At 38.2% G+C, this 27,701-nt stretch overlaps 1 protein-coding gene across 1 annotated transcript in view; it reads right to left on the reverse strand.

The window, feature by feature from the left end:
* The window catches only part of LAMA2 (laminin subunit alpha 2), a 318,297-nt gene that overhangs the window by 284,108 nt on the left and 6,488 nt on the right, over window positions 1-27,701 (reverse strand). Inside the window, exons 2-3 of the mRNA XM_082480248.1 lie at window positions 13,197-13,367; window positions 8,951-9,063 (exon numbers count right to left, since the gene is read on the reverse strand). Coding sequence (XP_082336374.1) covers window positions 8,951-9,063; window positions 13,197-13,367 — 284 coding nt within the window. The remainder of the gene's footprint in view (window positions 1-8,950; window positions 9,064-13,196; window positions 13,368-27,701) is intronic.

Genomic DNA, 27,701 nt, shown 5'->3' on the forward strand with positions numbered 1-27,701 from the left:
CCGCAGGAAAGTCAGCTTGAGTAACTTCACTAATACTTGTTTTTTAGAACACCTAAAAGCTTAATGCAGCAGGCGCTAGTGGAGTTATGGCTAGCATAGATGTGCACTTTTGACCCTTAGCTAAGGAAAAATGTTATTCATTTTTCTTTAGGCTTTTGTCTGTGTGATATCAATGTGGAAAACTTTATTCTGAGACAAGAACTGAGCCCTGGATGACATCTGTCACCAGTGTGCATACATTCTGTTCAAGCATAGTCTCCCCTTCCCATGAAGAGAAAGCCAGGTGGAAAGCTACGTAATATAAAGTATACTTGCTGATAGTATAAACCGGGTAGTTCTTGAAAATGTTCACTGTGATATCAAAACACTTACTACAGTTCTTCTTGTTTTCACAGTTACTAATAATTATGTTTTCCAGGTATGTTTGCTATAAATCCTTACTGGTATATTTACATGTTGTTTGTTTTCTGATTTTTCTTTTTCCTTTTTTGAAAATAATTTAATTATAAACTAACTTCAAATCCAATAGTTTTGCTTTGGTTAAAAATGATATCAGAAGAACAAAGTATGCTTTGTTTCATCCTATAGACATCTGATTATTGCATTACCAGCAAATTGTGATAATAAAGAAATGAATTATTAAATGTTCAGATTCAAGTCTGTGAAGGCAACCAAAAACAATTTAAAAAAAAAAAAATCAGTATTGTAACATCCAGTTACATGTGTAAAAATTGGTTGAGGACTTCAATAAAAGGACTTCAATAAAAACAGATCTCACTCTTTTTTTTATATTTTAGTTCCATGGCCTTTTCATGGTTTTAGTTGCATCTTTTTAGAGTGTCACTTTATCAGTTCATTGCCACTTAGGTATAACTGAGCCAGCAAACTGGACTTAGGATTTTTTTTTTTTTGAGAGAGAGATAATTAAACGTTTTGTGTTCTCAAATGTTTATATTACTTCAAAACAGAATGATTCATGTGCAAAAAATATGAAAAAAAAATATTCAGGATGACAGCTCTATGTTGCAGGCATGGACTCATAGATCAGCATTTTATCCTTCAAAGTTTTACAATCAGTTGAAGCCAACACAGAGACCCAGCGGACTCAGAGAGGGGTGGAAATGTTTTCTCCACCACCTCCAGAAATATGTTCCTGCCCCCTCCCCCATGCTGGCATTAAAACCCCACACAGCAAGCCAAATTAGAGAAGTGATCTGGCAGAAACCTCACCCCCAAAAAAACAAGATAAGACTTCGTTTTCAGTATCAAGGTACTGATCTGGTTCGCTGCATGGCAGCACGAGTGCTACTGCCAGAACAAGGGAGACAGGAATGTCTCCCTTCAGCCAGTTTGGGGACGGGGAGGAAGAGCAGTCACGGAACTGCAGCATTACAGTCTGAACAGACTTTGCTTCTGTCCACATTTCTCTCTTTAGATAAATATTTTTGAAGATGGGCAAAACAGACTGGAATTTGTTGGTGAAAAGTCTCCGTTTGGATTAATTTCCGTTTCTGTTAAATTTCTGGTTTGGGCATGAAGAGAAGCTTTAAGCTTTACATTTACAGAAACTGTTTTGAAATTGTCTCAAGAGATATGAAGCACATAATTATTAGTAAAAGAGAAAAAGAAAATATTAACTGAAAACCCAAGCAAAATGTTTGGACATAAGTACAAGTTTAACATATGAAGACCAACTGGCACTTAATTTTACTAATCTGGTTCTTGTATCCCAAGGCTAAAACCAGTGTCATTAACCCTCCCTTTATTCCTTTAGCTATTCCAATATTTGTATTTGATTACAGCTATTGATAGCTGTAATATTTTTTTTTTTCCAGTGGAAAATGTATTCAATATTCCACAGCAGAGAAAATATAATGTATGTCCTAGGACAAGTATGTCCTGGTAATATACATATTTCTATACTACTGTGCAGATAATGTGTAAAGGCTATTTTAATATGGCTGTGTTGCTCAACACATTTTGATTCCTTACCTAATGTTTGGTGAATTGTTATTAGTTAAAATAGAAAGCTATAAACCTATACAAAAAGAAGTAATGTTGTTGTGAACTATCTTATCATCCAATTTACCTTATATTTCAGTGTGGCTGTAAGACTGACTTCAGTCCATCCCTAAAGGATTAGTTTAACTGGATCTAATTGTGGGGTTCGACTGTAAAGGCAAAGACCCACACAGTGGGTTCCAGTCATTTTTTGAAACCAGACAACAGGGAGATGATTCCAGAATCCAAGAATCATGCCACAACTTCTAAGTGGTCAAGACTCAAAAACGTGGTTAATTCTTCAAGAAGAAAATAAGTTGAACAGGGATGCAGATTGAGTAAATTCATGGTCTCTGCCACTTAATTTGTATTATGACACAGTTCCTAGAATAGGTGTTTTCAGACTGGCTTTGGAAGGGACGGTGAAACACAGACAGTTTCATTTACTAGAAATGCAAAGAAACGGCTGATCAGAAAGAGCAGCTTTACTCTTGGGATTACACAAGTACTCCGGGCCAGTCCTTCCTATAGCAATCTTCTTGTAACCTCCTCAGTCAAACACTAGAAGGGAGAGGGAAGAAGGCCAAAAGTGGGCAGAGAAGTGGTGACAGAAATAAGAATTTAATCGCTCATATAATCTTTCATTTAAAACAGCCATTCTTTAAATTAAACATATTACGAACAGGTAGCCTCGCTCAGTCTGGCCACGTATCTGGGCAACGTCTTCAACATGGTTCTGCAAGACAGTACTTGCCACACTTGCCTCAAGTCATTCTTGGCTAACAAACATGCCAACTCTGCTGCTGTGGAACACCGATGAGGTCTTTCTGAGAGAGAGCCACGCTCCCCCAAGGGATCTGGCTAATGTTGTGCTTTGAGGGAAATGAAAGCTGAAAATAATGTTTCCTTCAAGCAGCTATCAATCAACTCAGCACAGTCATACTCGCAAAGCAAAGGAGCAAATGACAAGCAAGGTCTCTTCGTGGGAGGTTTCTCCTCTCTCATACTTCCCTTCTCTGCCAACACAGGTCAGCAATATTGCATTAAGACATGGGGGAATACCACCATTTTGGTGTGTGTAGCATCTGACAGGCTTAATAAAAATCCGGACTCTGTTCAGACACAGAGCTTACGTGGGTACATCCACATTAGCTTTTTAGCTCAGACAAGGGGCATGCTTTTGAGGTGAATCTCCCAACTGTCCCAGTTTAAGCATTCACATCATGAATAGATTGTGGAGCTCACAAACTGGATTCCCTTCAGATAAGAACTGAGCCAGAAGAACATGCTTAGACACACCCGATTCATTTAAGCTGCTAACGGATATTCAGCCCATGATCCAGAATAGAGCTAGTCTGAAGTAAATTTCCTGACAAGTGAGCTGGGTCCTCAGCATCAAATAAACACAAGTCCTCTTCCAAGTCCATCCCCCCTCTCTCCCGCTGTGACACACTCTTTGCCAATGCAGGCAAAACTGAAGTATCAATATTCAGATTTTTTCCTCAGTTGGTTTCAAATCTTATTCAAATGTGAAATGTGACCTATAATTTGAGCATTATGTATAGTAGTCCTTAGCACAGCATCAGATGTATACACATCGTGTATTACGTGCAACCCAAAATCCAAGCTTTAAAATAAAAATAATATTTTTTGAAAAAACAAGAATTATAAAGCACAGTAACAAAGTAATGAATCACAGTTCATATTTTGCATTTGGTATCTGTAACTCAGCCATGACATATTACTTTCAGAAATGTATTATATGCTATTTCTGATGTTTGTAGCTCTCCTACCCATAATAGCAAAGAGTGAAGACGTACTTTCCATGGGACTCTTCCTCCCTAATGATCTTGTTTTTCAATTTGATGACAACTGTGCACATACAGATTCTGTTTCCTTTCATTGATAGGAGTTTTTTTTTCCCCCTCTCTTTTAAGATCTTACCACAGACTGCCACACTGAGCTTTTACAACACTAGTCTGAGTCCCATCCTGTTATTTTCCTGTCCCAGCCTGAATCTCTCCATTCAGTTTCTTAGTTCTCTCATGCCTGTCTTTTGCCACAGAGCCACTTAGTTGTAGTCTTGTGTAGAAAAAGCAAAAGCAATCACTCAGTTTTGCAATTCTTTTCCTCTTCTTAGCATTATTCTTATTAAGGATATGCGATATACGTTTGCGACTGTGCACATGTGTGCGTATTTCTGCTCATGGGTATTAAAGCGAATCAAGTAAGAAAGAAAACATTAAAAACCAGATCAAAATCCTCAATTCAAATGATATTTGGACAATACAGAATTATAAAATAATGAATTTAGCATTATCAGAATATTGCTGTCAGCTTTTTGTAAATGCTTTTCAAAATGCATCTAAGCAAGTCAAGCATTCTTCTCCTACTTACAGCTATTCAGTCCTCTATGTAGTTTCAGAAATGGCACTTCCCAAAGTATAATATGTGCCACTCATAGTAAAGTCTATGAGTCTAAAAATGTATATTCTAAAAAGTACTGAAATACACTTCAGAAGAAGTGGGACTGCAGTGATTTCTACATGGAGTCGGAACACAATTTTTTAGACTCCTTCCTCCCTTCCTACAGAAAGAGGGCAGGGGACAGAATGAAAACACAAGGTGAAAGAGTTGGACACCGTCAGAGCTTAAGGAACTTAAAACCGATGAACTGCAACTGCTTTATAGAGAAATCAACTGTATAGCTTAATCGGTTATTCTTGCTCTTGCACCTTATGAGGTGCACCTCATGAGATCTCATGAGGCCCTGAGTTGTGTCAACGACTTTCTTTTCTTCAGAAATACGTGGCTGGAAAGGGTTACCTGAACACTGAACTGATTCTCCACAATGCCAGGCAATTAAGATATACTTATCAAGTCCAGAATTTTCTGCCAGAAGATTATGTCTGGGTACACCCGAGTTCCACACATCTACAGGTCATATAAAATATTCTGGCACCATTTAAAAAAATATCAAGTATACAGTAAAAAAAATAAAAAACCCACAGAAATATGTTCCTGGCACAAATATCTTAGCAATATCAAGGGTATTGCCAATGTCCTTGTTACCCACAACAGCAGGGAATTTGTTAATAAAGGTGTCCTGATGTGTGCAGAAATCGGAAACAGATGGGCTGACCATCTCACCTCAAACTGCCAACTGGTTTTCCTCTGTATTTGCCAATTTTCTTTAAAGATGCTCTACTAATCTTCCACATCACTGTGAAATTAAATCAATTGAGGATTTGGGATAGCACGAGTACAGGGAATATGTTCTCCCTGGAAGTCTCAGCATTTCTGTTTTGCCAGCTCCCTCCTCTGTACTTCTTGAAGAGAAGACTTGTTTTCTGTCCTGCCAAACATTGCACACACTGGACCTGAGTTCCTTGTGTTGCACTTGTGCTGCCCACCACTCTTTAAGAGAAGCCCGTAGACCCTACACAACCAGCAGGAGTAAGAGAGGCAGAACAGCAGACAGCTTGTCTTGGGAATTTGTGAGTGCTTCATAGATGCAACAAGGTAGCACACCGATGGACCTACCCTGTCAAACTCAGATCTGCAGTTTCACTTTCAGTAATCAGGATAGCTCAACCTCTCATTCTAACCTCCATTTAATTTCAAGTGAGCAACTCCCAATTAAATCTACATTCCTATTTTGGCCTCCTATGCACTTGCTGATGAAAAGCACTGTAAAAAATAATCTCACGTGTACAGCTATGAATGGTGTTCCATAACATTCCTGTGAAATGGATAAGATGGTGATTGCCAAAATGGTTAAAAAGTCTAGAAAAGTGAGAGCAAATTAGCAAAGATGCTCAGAACCAAATAGTTCCGGTTTTCAACTCATACTTTTTTAACACATGGGGTACAAATTTCAAATGTACTTTAATGAATTAGAAACTTGGCCTCCGCTATAGATAAAAGCTCTTTATAAGTACTATTGTAAACCTCAACTGCTGGGAGAAAAGAAAAAAAAATACTGCATTTTTCCCAACCCAACTGATAATGTTTTAGTTCCTCCTAAAGTTAAATATATATTACATCTTTATTTTATTAGTTATTGCTAACTAAAATATACCATTTTTATATGGCTACACTGCACAAGAATGTATAAACAAATACGTAGCTGCCCCAAAAGGCCAATCATTATATAAATGAAGAAATTGTAATTATTTTCCGTATTTTTTCATGAAATTAGGATTGCTAAAAGCATTCCATGTACCGTCATAATTACCAGTAATAACATGCAAACTAATGCATTCCTGCAATTTTCAGTCCATTACTTGTAGATTTGACATTTGTTATTTCTATCTCACAAAAAAAAGTTAAGCATTTTTATACTTTAAGCAAGAATTTATCAACACAAACATAGCAATTACTCAATCTCCTCTAAACCAAAGGTAAAGAATGGTATTTCTTTTAAGTGAGGTCTCAACGATATCTGGTGACCTTCATCATGGAAGAGAAATTTCCTATTTTACCAGCTACCTTAATAAACCTACAATCCTGTGTCTACAAAATACTGGAATAAGCAAACAAAAGCTCCTCATACTTCTCCAAATCCAAACAACTCTTATTTATTTATGCACAGTCTAAAAGCCATGTAAATTGCAACAGACCTTTTACTGCATTTGGGGGAACAAAAGTGCTGTTCTGTTCATATAAGGTGGTGAGCGGACATAGCACGCGTTCCCAACCACATGTGTTACTCAGGTGATAAAGAGTGTGCCAGTCAGCACTAGTGACACAAGGTCTTATCCCACCTCTCTGACATCCATGGAAACCTCAACGCGGCTCCTGTTCCAGCCAATATAACTGAATGGCTGTAAGAGAAGGTACCGACTTTAGTACCGCCAAAGGATTGCCAAGGTCTCTTTGAACAATAAGCAAGAGAACACGAGAAAGAAACAGGCTCATGCTTGAGCCTTGTCTCAACAGAAAAAAAACCCAAACCCACACAACATACAGTGCAGTGTTCTCAGACCGCTGTCAACTGGCACACAAAGAAGCCTTTTAAACACATTAGAACAACCCATGCGTTTTCTTCAATATAGTCGCTGACCCTGTAGTTGCTAGTTTTTAGTATATTAGAAACCCCAAAGCTTTCAGAAGTGCACAAATTTGCTTATTTCTTATGACAACCTAGATAGTGACATAGCAGAAAAAAACCCCACAAGTTGAAAAGCCCTAGTTTAGCAGACCTGGCCTAAACAACTACCCAAGTAAAATCACTAGGGTGATGAAAACTAAGGATGGTAATTTAGTTCTAATGCTTGAGAGCTACTCACATAGCCAACAAGAGGCACGATCCCTGCTGTAAAGGGAAACCAGCTAACAACTCCGAAATTTTAGGTGACCTTTAAAAAACTCTAAAACTTTTCAAAGCACAGGAGCTTAAATGCAAACTTCCATAAAAAAATTAGCTGTGCTAATTGAAAGAGAAATGTACGCTGAAAAATTTTGCATATATAAGGCCAAAGACACAGATGTAGGATTGTTTCTGCCAATAACAATGAGGGCTCCAAAGCCAGAACGCTACTAACTCTTCCAGGATTCAAAGGCTCTTCCAGGTATCTAGACTACTGCCCTCAATGTACCTCAGCGTCACGGATAGAAGGTACTTAAAAGAATTTTTACCATCAGATCAGTTGGATGACAGTTTGTTTACGAGAAACACAGGACGAAAACTAGAAACGCAAGCATTACTCTTTGTTAAACCTTACTGAAGTTCTGAACTAAGTTTGCTCTCTTACAACAAAATTGTAGGTATGCAAGCACACAGATGTCTCAATGCCCTGCCTTCTGTTTCACTTTATTTTCTAACAAACTGTGCTTCATTCAAATCTCTTTAGGTGATAACAGCTATTGTCCTCATTAAGTACGGCTAAATGAGAAAGAAGGGAGATAAAGACAGGCAGGTTCCAAGTGAAACCGATAAACCAATAATAATAAACTGAAATAGTAAACTGCTTTCAGTGAAGAAATCACCAGAGAGGGAGCGGGGAAGGAGAACCTCCCTCCAGCGAGCCAGAGAAAGGGCATTCCCTTTTTTTTTTTTAGCGCCTGGAAAACAGATTATGTCATCTTGTCTGATTCAAATTGCAGACAAATATGGGCCAGCCACAGACCAGAGAAGATTTTAAGGAGGAATAAAAACAAAAATTAATTTGTTATCTACTTCATTGAATGCCAAAATGGTCAAGTTTAATAACACGATGAATAAATTTGGTACCAGATAGTTGTTCTGTATTTGTCTTGGTATAACAAAAAAAAATTACTTTCCATCTACCCTCAAATCCTCTGGCTTACATCCACTGGAATTTATATAGCATTTTTGTAAGCATCAGATAACCACATTCTGTATAGCTACATCTGTCAAGCAAGATACCACTAACAGGAGGCAATTTATTTAAGGATGTTGTTAGCCACACTCCTCCCTTAACCCAGGCTCTCTCTCCCTCAAAGTAACCCACCACATGTTCATGTATACCTAGCACAGCACAACTATTTTTAGTGCATTTAGGTATTTTTAGTGTATTTAAATGTATAGTACTATGCTACTGAAACAAGAAAGAACAGTAGCCTAACCATAAACTTTGATCCATATGAATTTTCCCTGAAACTATCTTTTAATTGTCTTAGAGGCAAACCAGAAGTTATCGTAAAAAAAAAAAAAAAACAAACCCAAAACCTGAAAACGCTGTATCTAAAATAATTTTAAACATGACTTCATAAAACTATATATGAAATAATTATTTTTAATTTGGTACATTACATTACAATAAATGGGTCGGTCAGAATCATCCATATAAACAACAAAAAGTTATGGGAGAAACTGAGTGTGCTTTCATAACATAAAAGCAACAAAAACCAAAGAGGAAAATACTCCAGGTCATCTACTGTGCAAGAAAGAAAGCCTTTGCAGAAACAAACAGGAGATGTTTACCTGTTGGAGGTCCAACGTAATGGTCACATAATGATATTCAATTCCATTCTGGATACTAGGGCTTTGCCACCAAGTGTTCTTCCCATCAATTGCATTTGTTATCGGATGTCGTTCTGTTAGAACAGCAGAAATACATAAATATATTTCAAAATGATTAGGAGATTTAAATGTTTTTAGATCTAAAATCTAGATTTGAATACAATTACAGAACTAATGAGGCAGCACTTGAAAGTAAAACACAGGAAATTAATTTTTCTTTTCCTCTTGGGGCATGGTCATCCTTATTATTACTGGAACACTCATCTGATGTTAGTTGTTTAATTTTTGTTAGGATGACAAGAAGGTGATTCAGAACACCCAAATGCATTTGGAGGCTCTCCTGAGTCTACAGAAAACGTACGCATCTAAATCCAGTGAACACTTCCTACAGTCTTCCAAAGTTTCAGGTACTGTGAAGTCATTAAATATTCCAACAGAAAGAACAAATCAGGAACCCAAGTTACGGTGTGCAGTGAAAGCAGATTAAAGTAATACTGGTACTTGCATTTCTAAGATATTTCTAAGCACACATGGAAATTATTCAGAAATCACTACAGAATATATTTCTCAACTGGAAAATTGTCTGACTCGCATACATGCATACAAAGATGGTTATAATCCATATCAAAGTCCAAGATACATTACTTTTCATGTCTACACTTACTCTGCTGCCGTGTCCCCAAAGAATCCCAAATAATAGGGATAAGAATTTATTTACAGAATTGAATTCTTCCCAGATTTCAAGATCTTCTAAATTATTGAAGTAATAATACACAGTATTTTAATTTAATTTAGACCAAGAAAAATCTCACTCAACATTTCCTAGGTTACTTTTTGTGGTCAATTTGTGTTTCTCTCCAGTATAAAACGGAGAATAACACAACCTCAACTTTAAAAGGTACAGGGAACTATATTTTGAAGTCCCTAATTGCCTAGAGAGTGTCTGTACACTATGGGGAAAATAACCCAAAGGAAATTAAAATACAGTAGGTTTTTTCTATGCCGGTTCTGTCTGCAAGAACACAACAAGATGGGAGAAATCCTTCCCCTCTCATTAAGGATGGCTTTCTGAACTGACGGGTTTCTTGATGTAAAACCAGAACATGCTTCATTACTAGCTAGTCCTAGAATTGCAAATGACTAATTCATGAACTGATTAATTTACTTGTTATTTTAATTATTATTTAAATCAGCCAGCCAGATTGATACTTCGTGTCTCTGTTTTCTTGCTACATCAACCACCTGTGGAGGACACAAGTCCTAGCTCATTAAGGAAAGCCCGAATGTCTGAACATATTTAAAGATACAATTCAAGCGCTTTGTGGGAGTGAGGGAAGGCATAAGCCTTCAAAATTGAAAACACCAAAAATTTCATTTAAGTGGCAGATTATTCGGTGGCATTAGCGGGCACCAACAATTGCAAGTTAGAATACTGGTGCTACAAGTGACGTTTTTAGTAGCTTTGTCTTTACGTTGAAGGGAAAAGTAAAACGCACCCATGCTTTACACGTTGTCAATTCCCACAGCCCTGATCATCTTCACAAACCTTGGCTTTAAATGAGGGTTAGCAAAAATCACCTGTAAATCAAACTCGGGGCTCCTCAGTGATTGTGACAGAAGCTGTCTAATTGGAAATTTTGATGTAAGTCTCTTCAGGTGAAATTGATACATAAAGGTAAATCATGAGAAGGAGGGTTAGGAGATTAATCAACAATTAACTGTAGTTCCTATTATGAAAGTTTAATCATAATTAATTTGAAAACACTGATTAATTGCTGGCATGTTTTGCCTATTTAAAAGGGAAAGGAAAATAATACAGTATTTGCAAAAAGGACTGGATTGCAAATGCAGTTCAAGGACCAATCTCCCTGATGGATGGCAAGGGGGAGAACTCACAGAGTCAGCCCATCAAACTGTGCTCTTTAATTTGGGCTCACATGTGATTAACCAGGGAATTTGTGTTCATTTCCTACTACAGTAATTAAGGGGAGGCACTCCAGACTTGCACATTCCAGGGGGATCATTTAAAGTCTGGTTACATTACATGGTTCTCCTATTAATGAGCCATCTCTGTTTAAATAAGGCACTTCCTTCTGCCAAATGAACATTTAAAAACCTTAAAATGAGATGTGATTGGCAACAAAAGACCAGACATTATGAAGCTGGGCAAATTCAAGTTTTTAAGAGGGCAGAAGTGAGATATAAATCATTCAGATGGGGTTTATATTTATATACATATGTATGTGTGTGTATGTACACATACATTGGTGTGTGCTATCTGATATCATAGGAAGGACACGGGGACAAAGCAATCCAGCTCTGTTTTAGGTTTGGTTTCTGAAGTAAACAAACTTGATATAGTAGAAAAACTTGCATGATGTGCATGTATCTCTAAATACCCATCTATAGAGAAGGAAAAGAATCTACTGCACGGTGTTTCTGCCAGTCAAAATGGTTCCAAAAACCCCTGAAATCTCCTCTGAGTGAAACATGCTACTATAGTCTAACGTATTTGAATGCTTATATTGCTACAAAATCACACGACCTTTCCTCAGAAGGTGGCATTTACTACAATTAAAGAAGATGTCAAAACTTGGAAAACTATCTTGGGGAAAAAAAAGTAGGTTGCAGCTGTGTTCAGACAAATGAAGTAGTCTATACTGGGGCAATTATAATTAGCTTTGCAAATACAAGATGGGGAGCAAATGGATAGGTAGCCATTTAGCTGGAAAGCGTCGGGGGATTATAATGGACAACTAGCTATATATCTCTCAGTGGTGTCACACAATTAGAAAGGGGAAATATCTAAGTAAAGCATGTAAACAGGAATAGAGTCTCTTCATTCTGAAGCAAACCTGCACCTCTATGCAGTACTGGTAAGAGTTTAGGTGAATTATAATAAAGATGAAAACCTCCAGAGAGAATCCAGAGACTGCAATTTCCACAGTTAAGAGTTCTAGAACATACAACCTATGAGGAGAATGAAAGAAAAGAAATAGCTTAGTGTAGAAAGTAGATAGAGCAGCAATACCATCAACCAAGTAAAAGACTTTTGCAAAGAAAAAGGGAATAATCCATTCCTTATATTGACTGAAGTTAGGAAAAAGGTAATATGAATTTCTGCAAGGAAGATGCAGATCAGCTATTAGGAAAAGACTTTGTAATTAGTAAAATCACTCTAGGAACGGTGGCCCTGGAAGGAAGTTTCTAAGGAGAAGCTAAACAAGCTTCTGTCTGGAAATCTACAGCCATAGATAGCTCATCCTGTCTAGAACGAGCAAATAGATTACATGCCATCTTTTTTTTTCCTGTGGTTTTAAGCACATGCTTAAACGTGCTTTGTCGTGAGGTGTAAATACATCTGAGCTAGGTTTTAGAGGGAAACAACTGGAAAAAAAGAGAAATTGTCTTCACGCTTCTGTGGCTGTGCTTCTTCCAACATTTATCTATTCCATTAAAAGCTGTCTTAAGTGTCTCTACACCCTCTACTATCTACAGTGCCAAAAATCTAACAATGTTAATGCCATTCGTGTCTTTCATTGCAAAGTCACATGAAGTTAAACTTGTATGACTTCACTAAGAATTTTTCTTAGTTCTAATCTTCCCAGCGATTAGAAATATGCATCTCTGAAGCAGATGATAAATTTATTCCTGAAAACTGGTTTTGCTTCTGGGTAGTCTTTAAGAAAGCAGTGTTAGCAAAGATCAATTTTAATGTGAAAAACTAAGCAATTAAACCAAGCAGGGTTCCATTATCTTAGCTCCTTTTTGCTGGCTCAGTGAAACTGAATTAACATCAAACGAAGAAGAAAAATATCCCAGAACACAATGAAATAGAACTGGAGTTGGCCCTAAACTAAAATTTCAGACGTTGCTTACGTTGCCCAAAATGTTTAAATTCCACTTTCATTCATGGTTAGTATATATCAAGAGAATTCAACAACAGCTGTAGATACTTAATTTTCCTAAATCGAAATTTAGGTACTCCACTTTTAAGTATCTGAATTAGAAAGTTCAGTTTGAGAAGTATACATAACAGATATAGATTTTGAAATACCAATGGAAGAGATGGGTAACATAAATTAAAACGAAAGAGACAGGCATTTCATAGTAATCAGACCAGTGACCTACAGTTTTGTTTGCTGAGTAGCTACAAACTTTGGAAAAAAATCTTTTTAAAGGAATTAAATGAAAATGGCACACGTACGATGGGGAACCCTGCTCCTTTGATCACAAATACGGCACTGAGGGTTCCTTGCAGGCTGTCCAGGTACATGTTCAACAAGTTTGCAGTACATTTCCCGACCCTTTTCTCCACAGGTAGCATTGGTTGTGATGAGAGCATTAGTAGCCAGGTTCAGCACTGCGGGAAACAACCCTGCAAACAAAATAAAATCAAATCAAATCATAAACAAAAGCAATGACGGTGAATTTAGCAGCACAATCATAAATGAACATAACATCTTTTATGACATTAAAGCTTAATAAAGGCTTACTTTTCAACAACTAGGAAGTAACGAAGCACAGAAAAGCACCAACAATTTTGGTTTTGAATCCAGAGTTCTACAATTCAAATTGGTACCCTTTGGTTATATCTTGAACAACAGCAGGATGCCAAAGGAGAAAGTAAAGTATAGAAACATGCAAAGCATCACAAAACTACTTTTTTCATAGTCAAACCTTGTGTTCCTAGCCTATGGGACACTGAAATATTGTATGCAAATTACCTATGAAAACTCCTTATTATTCTTCTTTTCTGCTTACGTCTCCATGGAAAAGCTTTTCCTTCACAGACTGCATCACTTGTATTACACTGCATTACTGTTCTACTTAGGACCTCATAGTTACCCTTGCCATCAGAGAAGCTAAGTAATTCATGCAGCAACACGAATAGCATCTGCTATGTGTGGTTTCCCCGTCTTCTAGAAGAGGATAATATATACAATGCTATATCTTTTATGGCAGTACTGTTGTTATTTTTTTCAGGTGCACATGCTGAGTGATGTATTATAATTCTCATTCAGCACAGCACTTAAACACATGTCTGAGTGCTCTGCTGAACCGAGTTCTATGTAGCAGTAAGCGATAAAGATTATAAACCATATGAAGAACAATCATTAAGGTGGGTTACTCTCTCCCACTAAATACTGATCAAAACCTTTGAGCCGTGATAAAATTGATCCATGGAGACAAAGTGGTATGATGTGTTGAACGTATACATTAGGCCTTCCTATTAAATCAATCAGTTTTGCATCTTCAAGAATGTAATTTGCCATGGCTGCAGGTTAAACCAAAACAATAACAACAAAAAAAATCTGAGGTATGGATTGGTATCATCTTCAGATTTGTCTGATGACAAGTTCCACTGGCCCCAAACCCAGCCTTCTGCAATTCATTCAGCTTCTAACCTTATTGTATTATTAAAACCTTAAAATAAGGCTTTAATCAAAACCAAGTATGTGATTACTGTACACTGATAAAGCTCCTTTTATAATGATTTCCTTTTCCTCCTCCACAGATGGACAACACTATTCAACTGACTCCTTTCAGTCCTTTAACTCCAGTCTCCTGCTTGTCTCTGTAATTAACCTGTATGCCATTTAATTACCAAGCTTGGGTGGTCATGGCACAGCTATCCTCTGACATTGTGAGTTAGTGACTCTCACGCTCACGTTAAAACCATGTTAAACATACTGCTTGAGCAAGGCAACCAATTAGTTACTAACCTGCCCAATTTGTACAGTCAATCAATAGTTGAGATTTTATGGATCGTCTCGCTTGCTTCTTCTGTATAGATTACAGCCCATTTTCAGCACATTTTAAAATCTATACAGTTGTTCTTGTATTTCTATTCAATGCATTCAGAGATATTTGCTGCCTTTTACAATGGGGACACATGGTAAAAATCTGTGTAAGCATTAGCCGAATAGATGAATTAATAGCTGTGGAACTTCCTATGTTGACTTAAAGCCTCATTATTGTCTTTTTAGGCTGTACAAAGTTAATAGTGTAAAAGCCAGTAATCATTTAGTCTTAACACAGAGTCTGGCATTTGGTTTGGAGTTAAGTATTTTATTCCCTCAAAAGTGAACCTCATAAAAAGGACAGAATGATCCTACATGCAAGGAATTGCAGTACATGGCATCAGGAGAATAAATCCTTAAAAAAACTGTGGAACAGCTGAAAAAGAGCAAGCAAAAAGCCTACAGACATGTCTATACACAAATAATACCATTGTTCTACATTTTAACTAAAACTTTAAATGTAAGACACAGAACTAAATGAAGAGTACTTAAGGAACTCATAAATTAGAACATAATTTCACTCTCAGGTAACCTCTTTTATGTACAGAGCAGCTTAAGACAAAACTACTACTTCAACTAGATCAGGTTGCCCAGAGCACCCTGCAACCTGACCTTGAATGTTTCCAGGGATGGGGCATCCACCACCTCTCTGGGCAACCTGTGCCAGTGTTTCACCACCATCATTGTAAAAAATTTCTTCCTACTAGCTGGTCTAAATCTTCCCTCTTTCAGTTTAAAACCATTACCCCTTGTCCTATCGCAACAGGGCCTGATAAAAATTTTGTCCCCATCTTTCTTCTAAATCCCCTTTAAGTACTGAAAGGCCGCAAGGTTTCGCCAGAGCCTTCTAGGCTGAACAACGCCAACTCTCTCAGCCTGTCCTCATAGGAGAGGTGCTCCAGCCCTCTGATCATCTTTGTGGCCCCCTCTGGACCTGCTCCAACAGGTCCGTATCTTTCCTGTACTGAGGGCTCCAGAGTTGGATGCAGTATTCCAGGTGGGGTCTCACCAGAGCAGAGCTAAGGGGCAGAATCACCTCCCTTGCCCTGCTGGCCATGCTTCTTTTGATGCAGTCCAGGACACAGTTGGCTTTCGGGGCTGTGAGCACACATTGCCAGCTCATGTTCAGCTTTTCTTCCACCAGTGCCCCCAAGTCCTTCTAGGCAGGACTGCTCTCAATCCCTTCATCCCCCAGCCTGTATTGGTACCAGGGGTTGCTCTGACCCAGGTGCAGGACACTGCACTTGGCCTTGCTGAACCTCATGAGGTTCACACGGGCCCACTTCTCGAGCCTGTCCAGGTCCCTCTGGATGACATCCCGTCCCTGAGGCATGTCAACCACACCACTCAGCTTGGTGTCATCTGCAAACTTGCTGGGGGTGCACTCAATCCCACTGTCAATGTCATTGATGAAAATATTGAACAGTACTAATCCCAATACAAACCCTTGAGGGACACTATATGTCACTGATCTTTATCTGGACATTGAGCTGTTGACCACTACCCTCTGGATGTGACCATCCAAATAATTCCTCATGCACCAAACAGTCCACCCATCAAATCCATCTCTCTCCAAATTAGAGAGAAGGATGTTGTGAGGTACCGTGTCAAAGGCCTTGAATACATTGTCTTGAATCCTTTAGTTAGGCCTTTTGAATATGAAACAAAAATGTGAATGTTCATGATGCTAGTATACACTCTTTACCCTTTCTAAGATTCACATCTATCCAACCATAATTCCCCAGGAAAAAGGCAAGAGAGCTCAGGACACCACAGTTCCTTTTTATAGAGAATTTTGCCTTATTTTTCACGATGATAATCATACACAAGAAATATTTTAAATTTGTGTACTAGTTTTGTGCATCTTAACATTCAGTTTCTCACTAAATTATAACATTTATTTAGTTAACAATCCCACCTTGGATTCTGTGGGCATCCTGCTATGAAATACTTCCAAACCCATGACCTGCTATAATTACAGACAGCTCTTCTTTCTTTATTGTCAAATACCTTTAGTAATCATTTGCTCCAGTGCAAAGACTGGGTAAAATGCCTCTGAGTCAGAAACACATTATCTCTATTTTGTGTAGCAGAGAAGTTGTACTCCCTTCAACTGCCAGCTACATCAATCTTTTCCCTCCTTTGTGTCACTGGCAAAAGACAGATTAGCATTCATTTCTACCTTTAAAAAATACCAAAATTGTAGCAATTGCATGGAGGAAATAGGTAGAAAAGATTGTTTTGCAATTAGGCAGTGGTTTTAGCAGCTTGCATTGAACTTCTGGTTTTCAACAGACTTCTGTTGCATGAAGAGAAAACACAGTTTCAGACTCTCACCTATGAAATGGGTATGGTCATCTTTCTGCTTTCCACTTCCATTTTTAAGCATGGAACATATTCCATGGAGCTTTTAGTGCATGGAAGCATAGACAGTTTGTTTAGTATTGACAGGTGATTAAACTATGAAACGAAAATAACACATAAACTAATAAAATTCTTTAAAGTGGTGTACCATGCAAAGGTAATCAAGAAAGCAGCTCAACTCTCTACAGAATTAGTGATGATAAGTTTAGCACACATTGTCAACAGAAACAGTTTTGGAAAAAAATGGTAAAATTGAAAAGCAGCAAATGAGCAGGAATATCTTATTTTTGCCTACAAACTTCGATGAACTCAAGTTTTACACTGCCACTGTTCTAGTTAAGTAGGGTGTGGTAACAAAGTGCTAACTACATTATGTTTTTTTTAATGGTTCCTGGATCAAAGCAGATCTGAATACCTATCTTAAAGACAAAAACAGTGGATACTTGGGATCTGCGTTTCTTTACAGAGGGCTCACAAGTGATTCCTTATCAGTATTAGAGTTCTTTCCTGACGTTGGCAAATGTATAGGCATAAGTGATTCACTGAGTTCAACATATTTAGATTAACAAACAGGTTTTGTCAAGACAAAGGCCATTGAAGGAACTAATCTATCATGACATATGAGGGAATGACCTCTCATGAGACAACAACAAAAAAGAAAATGGGAAATAACGCTGGAAAACCACAGCGAAATTTGCTGAATCCTGTTTTGTTCAACAGTTACATAAGTAACATAGAAAAGAGGTTAAAAAGTAAGGTGACAGTTTATTGATGATAGAAATTATTCAGGACAATCAAAATAAGGACAGACCACAAAGAGTGGTAGAAAAATTTCACAGTATGGTGTGTCTAGGCAATAAAATGGCAGATGAAATCGAGGAATGGAAATTAATACACAGGGGGAAAATATGACAGGGTCTGCCCTAGCTATTATCACCCCTGAAGAAGTTACTATGAATATTTCAATGAAAATATTAGCTCAAGGAATAGAAACAAAATGTCATTACATATCACATAAATCAATCTGTAATCATAGACTCATAGAATCATCTCAAGTTGGAAGGGGCCCATATGGATCATTGAGTCCATATCCCTGCTCCTTGCAGGACTACCTAAAACTAAACCATAAGACTAAGAGCATTGCCCCGACGCTCCTTGAACTCTAACAGGCTTGGTGCCATGACCACTCCCCCAGTGAGCCTGTTCCAGTGACCTAACCACCCTCTCAATGAAGAACCTCTTCGTAATGTTCAATCTGAACTTCCCCTGATGCAGCTTTATTCCATTTCCCTGTACCTTATCACCGGCCATGACAACTCAAATAATGTATGATATTCCTTACCTCTTATCTCTGAAAGGACAGGGTAGAACTAAAAAAGACAAAGAAAAATGTGACAAGATCACATTGCATCAACGTCTGAATGTGGACATTAATTGGCAATGAGTCTTCTACTGGGAAAAGAACTGATTGGGAGATGGAAAAAATGACATAACTCTATATAAAATCATGAATGGATTTAGCAAGTGAACATTTAGAAGTGAACATGGTAAGTTTAGTCACCCTGCTACCACAAACTGGGGGTGCTGAGTCAACTTATCATACAGAAGTTTTCTTCATTGATTGGGATTTTTGTCTGTTAAAAAATGAAACTGCTTTTCAGTATGATAGAAATTAAATTCTAGAATACATGAATACATTCTATAATAAAATGTTTTTATACCAAAAGCAGGAATGGATTAAAACCCAATTAGATTAATACATGGAACAAGGGTTCATCTGGGGCTGTTAAACATGAAGGCCTTGTTGTTCAACTGTTAGTTCAGAATATCCCTAAATCACTGGCTGTTGCAGGGTTTTATCTAGGGATGCATCACTATACTCATTCTCTTTTTTCACTTTTTTCCTCAATATCGCTTCTAATATACGTCTGTAGTTGTTTCTTACTAAGACTAGTAGCACATATAGCCCAACATCAAGGTCCACACAAAATGGGATAGAAATGAACCTTAATTTTGTGCGCTGTTGCTAATGAAACCGTGATATTTTCACCAATATTCATTTTTTCCACCAGCCATTGTCCTTTATACTAGTTCCCATCATCACCTTGCATCCATAGAGGACTCATTAATGGCTACTTATTCTTAAGACCATCAGAACGTTCTCTGAGATTGGTGATTTCCTTGCAGTTTTCTGCAAAGCAGCATTACCTAATTCACTTTCTTATGTTTTCCTAATCTCATTGCATAGAGGAAAACAACATCCCAGCTTCACATGTTTTCTTTTATGTACTTTTCACGTTTCCTCACCAACCTCCAGCTCATAAAAGCTCAATGAGTATCAGTGGAATAAAACCCACCAATCTGATGCCTGGCACCCTGCCCTACTTTGTCATGCCCTATTGCCTGCTTCTCTGCCAAACTGACAGATTTTCCACATGCTTTATTGCAATAGTTGAGATCATCAGAAGCACATGAGCTACACAAGTAGCAGGTACGAGACATTTTCATAAAGCCTGTCAGCTGTTGAATTTAATCTCATTCTCACTCTCCCTCGCCTCCCAAATAGCGCTATTTGATTGACCTTCAGAGCACACTGCAAGACCTAGTTGATTTCCCTAGCTGAGAGCGGATGGAGGGATTCTAGTGAGAAATCAAAGATATTAACTATATCTCCAGCAGCTGAGTGGTGATTACAGGTTCAGTATGAAGTGGGGATAGTCACTGGGGTAACCTACTTTTAAAATATGTCAAAAAGCAGCTACGGCAAAGGAGGGGTACTGAAAAGAGATATGAATGTAAACAAAATAATTACCACGTACCTTAGTCTTCCTACCATTTACCAATTCCGACAGTTACGTTTTTCTTTCCTTCCCTTCACGTAACCCACGAAGAGTTGCAAATACTATTTCAATCACATCAGCATCTACATCTACAGAGTAACTGGTGGGACATGCCCCAACAGAAGGACACTCCAGCATTACAATGGAAGCAGGAATCATGGGGGAAGAACTAAGATCAAGACTATAACCTCCATTAGGCTTCTGCTGCAGCACGGGGGAAGCAGCAGCCACCTTGAGTGAGAAACAAGGAGCCACCTTAGTGGTAGGAGGTGGAAGAGAGCAGCAGAGATCTTTGCATGGAGATGAAGGAAGGAACTGGCTAACCAAGGGGGGGAGACTGGGAAAGAGAAAAGAAAATTAGAAGGAGAAAGACCACTGCAATTAGACACTGAAAGAAGGCTCTGTAAACTTTCTTGTTGACAGATAATGTTTAGCGCATGAAATTTTGCATTCAGTATTATTTAATGTCTAGATTGTGATTACACGGTGATAAGATCAGCCCTATTTTACCGAGGTTAAAATTAATATAAACAAATAATCGCAGTCCCTGCACACATCAGCAAGGTTTTAACTTAAAAAAAAAAATCATTATTGTTTTTTAATAGTATTTTTAAAATATTTCCAAGAGAGAAGATAAACTTTGGTTTACCAACTCTGGGATTACTTTGTGTCTTATTATTATTAGAACTGAGAAAATGTTTTCCTCCTACAAAGAGAGCTCTGTTAAGACCTGCATAGTCCTCTTCTCTCTTCTAAACAGACCGATATTTGGCACTGTGTATTTCCTTCAATCTTCTCAAAATATCCCTAGTCTCTTCAAAGAAGCAAATGAAACAGCCTGCCTAAATATGTCTAACTTTTCAAGCCAATCTTCCTAGTCTATAGAGTACTTTGAAATGTTCATGCAGTCAAGCAGAGCTGTTTGCCAGTGAATTTGTACTAAAAAGACAAAAGAGAATATGTCAATTTCAGATGTTCTAAGAAGTGTCACTGGAAAAAGAGAGACTTGTCTGCTGCAGCGCAGAGCTATGCTCGGCTGTGGGAACACAGTGGGGAGAAAAAACTGGGACAAAACAAAACAAAATGTTGCAGCACAGAATAGCTTCCAGCTGTGCACCACAGGGAATAACTTAATGCACTCTATCCACAATGTAGATGAAGAGTTTTATACAACTAGAAAATAAGCCCAATTTGAAGAAATAGCTGTCCAGACACAACAGAGCTTGCAGACTGAAAAAGACTGACACTAAGCCTATTTGTCCAGAGCAAAACAAAATCGGAAAACAAACATTTTGGCTCCCTTTTATGTCCGTTGCCCTAAACCATTGTACTGTTAGGTAGTCATCCTTTTTTCCTGGAAATGTAGTTTTCGATGTTCAGTGGTAGAGGTGGCTTGCTTTTACTTTCAGGTAATTTTCTTTCTTCATACTGAGTAACGGTACATACATCCTCCTGCATATTTAACTTCAACACACAAGACATAGTATAAAGCCCTAACCTGAATAAGCTTGATAGCAAAGCTAACTATAATCCTTACAAAGTAACAGGCACATCCGAAAAAGGGTATATTGATTATGTAGTAATATTATCTTGCCTCTCCGCAGCTTATGGGATTCGAAATCTGTAGGGACTTTGCTGATTTTAATAGCGAAACACAATCAGTTTTACAGATTGGGAGACTGCGTGAAAAAATCGCCATTGGCTTACCCCAGTATTATTTCGTATAAAATACATAAGCATTCTCCTAGCTTTGTAATGAATTTCCTTTTTCCTAGAGCTGTCACAGAAGTTGTTTTGCAAAGCAGAACAGGGAAAGTATAGGTGAAGATGAAATCCTGTCCCCTTGACATCCATGGCAGAACTCCCACTGAATCAAAAATCCAAAGCACAAAGATTTAATGGACATCTCCTTTTCAAAGGTATTTACATGCCCAGTCTGAATCAGGCACCCACTGATTTTCAAATATATGTCTGTATTCTGGCACAAATTTTAAAGGGCAAAATCCTAGTTGTACAAATACCTTATCTGTAGAAAGAGTGCGCTATGCATGAAGAAGCGAGCAGCTCTCTTTACAGTTATTTCCTTGTATTTATTAGCCACATGACCTTCATTAAAACCTTTGCAATGCAGCAGTACAGTCCTGATCAGCCAAGCAGGCCTAACAAGAAAAAGTAAAAGGACCTCTGAGAGATAACACTGATCTACTGCAAACAAATTCTCCCAAATTATTTCTCTTCTGTTCTTAGATAGCACACATAAATTTAAAACTTTACCAAATTGCATGACACAGCTAAAAACGTCCATTTTTGTTCAGTTCCCATGTCTGAATACCAGTGTCTCCATACTAAGAAGACACTGTAGGTTTGGTTCCCCCCCACTCATGCACTTCCCTCAGTTGCTAAGAGAGGGGGAGAGAGGAGAGACCATATGATTTGTCTATCGCAGCTCCATCCCACTGAAGGAGGGGAAAAAAAAGGATTATGACACTGAATGAAAAAGAAAAAAAAAAAAAAAACAACGAAATCAGAATTTCTCAAAGGTAGAATAGAGCACGGGAAAATTGGAGCCTCCAGATGCAATTTACTGCCGACATTGGTCTCGATAAAGGTATTGTTTTATGAAAAAAAACTGTTATACATTGTCTTAGACACTAAATAATATGAAGCATATCACTATATTACTTTTGCAATAACTTCAAAATGAGTGTCCATTGAAACCACACTGCAGAGTCAGAATTAGTTACTGTGCCCTTGAGTCTCCAATGCTGTCAACTTAAACAGAAAGACTGAGATGTTCGCTGTGTTCTTTTACAAGAGGCAACAAAAGACATGTTATGGAGGCTAATAAAAGTCATCCATCTACTCATCATCATCTACACTGACAAAAACATCCAAACTGAGTTTGACATTATGAAACCAAAGAGCAAATGGAAAAACTGATCTTACCATATGTAAGAGATTTCGTGCACTTACTTTTACCCTGAGGATTCAGATGAAAATAGCTTAAAGTATGTTTCTCTCAACTGATGAGCTTGAATAAACTTTAAGTTCAATTCTCATTCTTTGAACTGAATTACTTCTTGCTATCCTGCTGTAATGCTTTACAAACACAGACTTATAAGGATTCTAAAAGTTTTAACATGTTCTCGTAAAATGTGAGACCACCGATCAACAATTTCTATGCAGAGTCCTTACCATCATCTTCAGAGAATTAAAGAATCATTGAGGTTGGAAGGGACCTCTTATTTAGTCCAAACACCTGCTCAAGTAGAGTCACTATAGCAGCTTGCCCAGGACTGTGCAGCTGAATTTTCAGTATCTCTAAGGATACAGCCTCTCTGAACAACATACTCCACTGTTTGACCACCCTCACAGTAAAAAAAAGAAGTGTTTTCTTAGGTTTAAATGGAACTTCCTGTATAGCGATTTGTGCCCATTACCTCTTGTCCTGTCACTGGGTAACACTGAGAAAAGTTTGGCTATATCTTCTGTATCACCTCCCGACACACACATACTTACACACATTGAAAAAATCTCCCCGAGACTTCTCTTCTCAAGGCTACGCAATCCCAGTCCTCTCAGCCTCTACTTGTAGGACAGATGCTCCAAGTCCTTGATCATCTTCCCAGCCATTTCCTGACTTTGCTCCAACATGTCCATGTCTCTTGTACTTAGGAGCCCAGAACGGGACACAGCTCTCCAGACGTGCTCTCATCACCGCTGAGCAGACATAATGATCAGCTCCCTTGACCCGCTGGTGACACTCTAACAAATGAATCCTATTTCCCTTTTTTGACACATTGCTGGCTCATGCTCAACTTGTTACCCACTAGGACACCCAGGTCCTTCTCTGCAAAGCTGCCCACTAGTCATTTGGCCCCAGTCTGTACTGGTGCATGGGGCTGTTCCTCGCCAGGTGTGGGACTCTGCACTTCTCTCTGTTGGACTTCATGAGATTCTTTTTAGGCCATTTCTCCAGCCTGCCAAGGTCCCTCTGGATGGCAACACGGACCTCTGTCATATCAGCCACTCTGTCCGGGTTCATATTGCCTGCAAACTTGCCAAGGGTGCACTCTGCCCTATCATCCAGGTCATCAGTGAAGATGTTATACAGTATTGGCCCCAGTATTGACCCCTGGAGTACATCACCAGTGATCTGCCTCCAGATGGACTTTGTGTCACTGATCACAACTGTCTGGGCCTATCCACTCGGTTTTCAGTCTACCTTGCTGTCCACTTATCCAACCCATATTTCATCAGCTTTTCCATGAGGATATTACGGAGACAGCATCAAAAGCCTTAATAAAACTAAGATAAACAACATTCACTCTTCTCCTCTCATCCACCAAACCAACCACCTCATCGTAGAAGGCCATCAGGCTGCCTAAGCACAATTTCCCCTCCATAAATCCACGCTGGTGTTACAATCAACATTTTAGCTACGTGTACCATTTACATTTACCAGTTTCCATGTATGTATTACTTAAACCCAAGCTACATAACACCCTATTAAAATGAGAACTAAGTTGCTCTCCTTAGATAATACTGTAAGGTCTTACACCTTTGGTCGGTTAAATTTCAATGCATGTAAAGCACAGTTAGCAAGATCAAGGCCTTCAACTAAGTACAGTATTGAAGGCAGAATGCAAAACATATTTGTCACAACTCAAACTGTTTCCCAATTTTCCATAGGATAGAATAGGTTACCTATGTTTCACTTCCATACAGTCAGCATTGTGAGGCATGAATTAGCTGAATAACTGAGAAATACTGAAAAAAAAATACTTAGTAAACTGCAAAATTAAATTGTATATTTGTGTAGTAATACAGATTGGTGTTTCCTACGCATTGAGTCAAGAAACTCTTCAGTTACATATCAGACCATGATACACATGAAACAATGAAACATGAAAGAATGTTTTCAACATTCTGTGTCAATTTTACTGTATCCTTTTGTTCTGGTACATTGAAATAGTTGTTGCATGTTACATTTGATCACCATAGACTTTGCTACAAAAGGCCTACTAAACACACATATTTATAAGTGCTGTAATAGTGTATTTATATATTTATAAATTATATATATGTAATATATAGGGATATATGAATGTAATAGACAGTGCATCTGTATTTGTAGTCACAATACAGAGTGTCTAAAAATCTTCCTGTTTCACAAACAGAATATGTGCATGATTTCAGTATATTTTAATATATATCTTCTCAGAAAGAATATTTAAATAATATTTAATAATATTTTTTTTCTCCATAAGAAAAACAGCCCAATAATTTCCCTCCCTTACATGTATTTTGTCCCCTAACGTGAACTGTGACTGAATGGGAAGATCAAATGAGGTCTGAGCAGATGGCTGTCAGCAAACCAGTGACAACATACCATGGTTTAGAATTAGAGACAAAATGTGCAACCTGGTATAGAATTTCTGCTTGTAACTGCCAAAGACATCTGGCTTAGAATATAAGCCAGCTTGAACATCCCTACACATATTTACTTTATCATTCATGAAAATTAAATTATATTAGTATCTCTTAATACTTCTCTAGTAAAGCTGTGCCTATGTGTATTAGTGGAAACTCTCCTTTTCTTATGTATAAAAGTGGACTCGGAGCTGTCACAGATGTCACATCTTTACATTCCATTAAAATCAGTCAGAACTGCATACAGATGAATCCCTGCATGCTGCTTTAAAAATGCATGGGATGACACGTCAAGGAAAGGAATCCTTCAGGTCTTCCAATAGGATTTTAACGAGCTTCAGTGGTACTACTGTCACTAGTATGACATTTGTTTGCATGATTAAAGGTTTTAGCAATGGACTCTCAGCTGGAGAACATACAGGTTGTTTTTCAGAAATCCGAAGCAAATATACATCTCTTGGGTTTTCCTTTGGCTGGCCTCACTGTTCTGAAAGTTAGGAAAATGACAAAAAAATAAGTTTTCGGGTCCCCCACACCTTCTGTATGGCAACAGCTTTTTAAGCAGCTTTTTCTTATTAACAGAACTTGCTTTCTGTCACTCTAGGTGACAGCCTGCTCAGTTTGTGGAGAACTTAACTTCTATACTTTTTAATTCTACACAAACTGCCCACTGAAGTACACAGTTCCACATTATACAATGAGACTTTTAGCAACAGTATTGACGAGACATACCTGGTTGGCATCCATACAAAAAAATAGATTTGAAATGTAAGCTCTTTGTAGACTTACCAAGTTGATAACATTTACGGGCATACCTGTAAGGACTAGGATAATTGGCCGCAATAATTAAAACTAATTCTAAAACTTTAGTGTTCTCTGAATAATTTACTGGCTTGGGAAAGAGGAAGGGAAGGAGGGGCACAAAAAATCAGAAAGAGATGTGTTAGAAGAGTGACAGGTTCAACTGCCTGTAACCACATAAATCCACACCAAACAGAGCTGGCTGATAAAGGCACCTATTAACGCTTTCCAGGTAATAGTGATATACTTGATTATCCATTCCACGGAGTCTAGTTACTAAGAGACGTAGAATTGAAGAGAATGATTTCTTGATCAGTGAAAAATTGGAAAAAGGGAGGAATGTAGAATAGGTACTGAGACCTAAAATAGGCAGAAAACGGAATTTGGCAGATAGGCAGCAATGAAATGCAGCACTCCTTTTATGCAGAATTGGGGGGATTTTGACACATGAGATGGGGCAAGTAGTGGGGCAGGAGGAGCTCCTTTTAAGGATAATGAGAACAAGGGAATAGACACAGCCTTTGTCAAGAGAGAAAGGGTAAAACCAGGAAGTTCCTACAAGGAAGAAAAGAGAGGGGCCCTTTTGTAAGGGAAAAGGATAAAAGAACACTCAGCAGATAGATCACGTTTAGAGGTTTGGTGAACCCTGAATGCAGAGGAAAGGGTGATGAAGAGAACACCAGCCTTGGTGGCCCTTCTGCTTTTGAAACCCACACCACCTGATGCGGGGAGGCAGGAAGGCGAGGAGAGCACAAGATGATCCAAGCGTTTGTGGGAGTGGCACCTGGAGATGCGCTGCATCCCTTGCACCAGGGCACAGGGTACGAAAGGCAGTAGATGAAACGGTAGCAGTAGAGCACCGGGGGATCTCAGGGTCTGAAAACAGAATAGCAATAAGCGCATTTCGCAGTAAGAGGCAAAAACTTGGGTAACAAAGAAAACCCCTAAGAAACAAATCAAAGACTGTTCCCAAAGTGAGGAAAGACGAGGCGGAAGTTTTACACAATAAATTTGGATGGGAACACATAATAAGCTCTGGTTACTAAGGATACAAGGACTGTAATCTTCTCTGTACACACACCAAAAAATAAAAAGTCTGCTTCTACAATGGATGACAGAAGCCTTCAGTCCAATGTCAAAAAGCAAAATTGGAAGGTTGACCTAGTAAAATTTCTACAGGGGCAGTGGGATAGACTGAGAATTTTCTTTAGGGTAATTTTCTATGGAAAAGACTTCCAACCGTACAATGGCCATTGAAGAATCAGAAGCAAACAAAAAGCCGGAAGCCACATCTCTCCACTTGAAAGTTTCATTTTAAAATTTTCTATGTTTATTTTACTAGAGAAAAAACCTTCTTTAGTTATTTCTCTAACTAGTTTCCTCAAAACTATCATTTTGAAAATAAGATGCAGAGTTGTATTGACAAACACATCTCAGCTTTTGTTATGCACAAATACAGTGTATCCTCTC

The sequence above is a fragment of the Vanellus vanellus genome (assembly GCF_965231255.1).
Source record: "Vanellus vanellus genome assembly, chromosome: 3".
In the NCBI taxonomy this organism is placed as follows: domain Eukaryota; kingdom Metazoa; phylum Chordata; class Aves; order Charadriiformes; family Charadriidae; genus Vanellus; species Vanellus vanellus.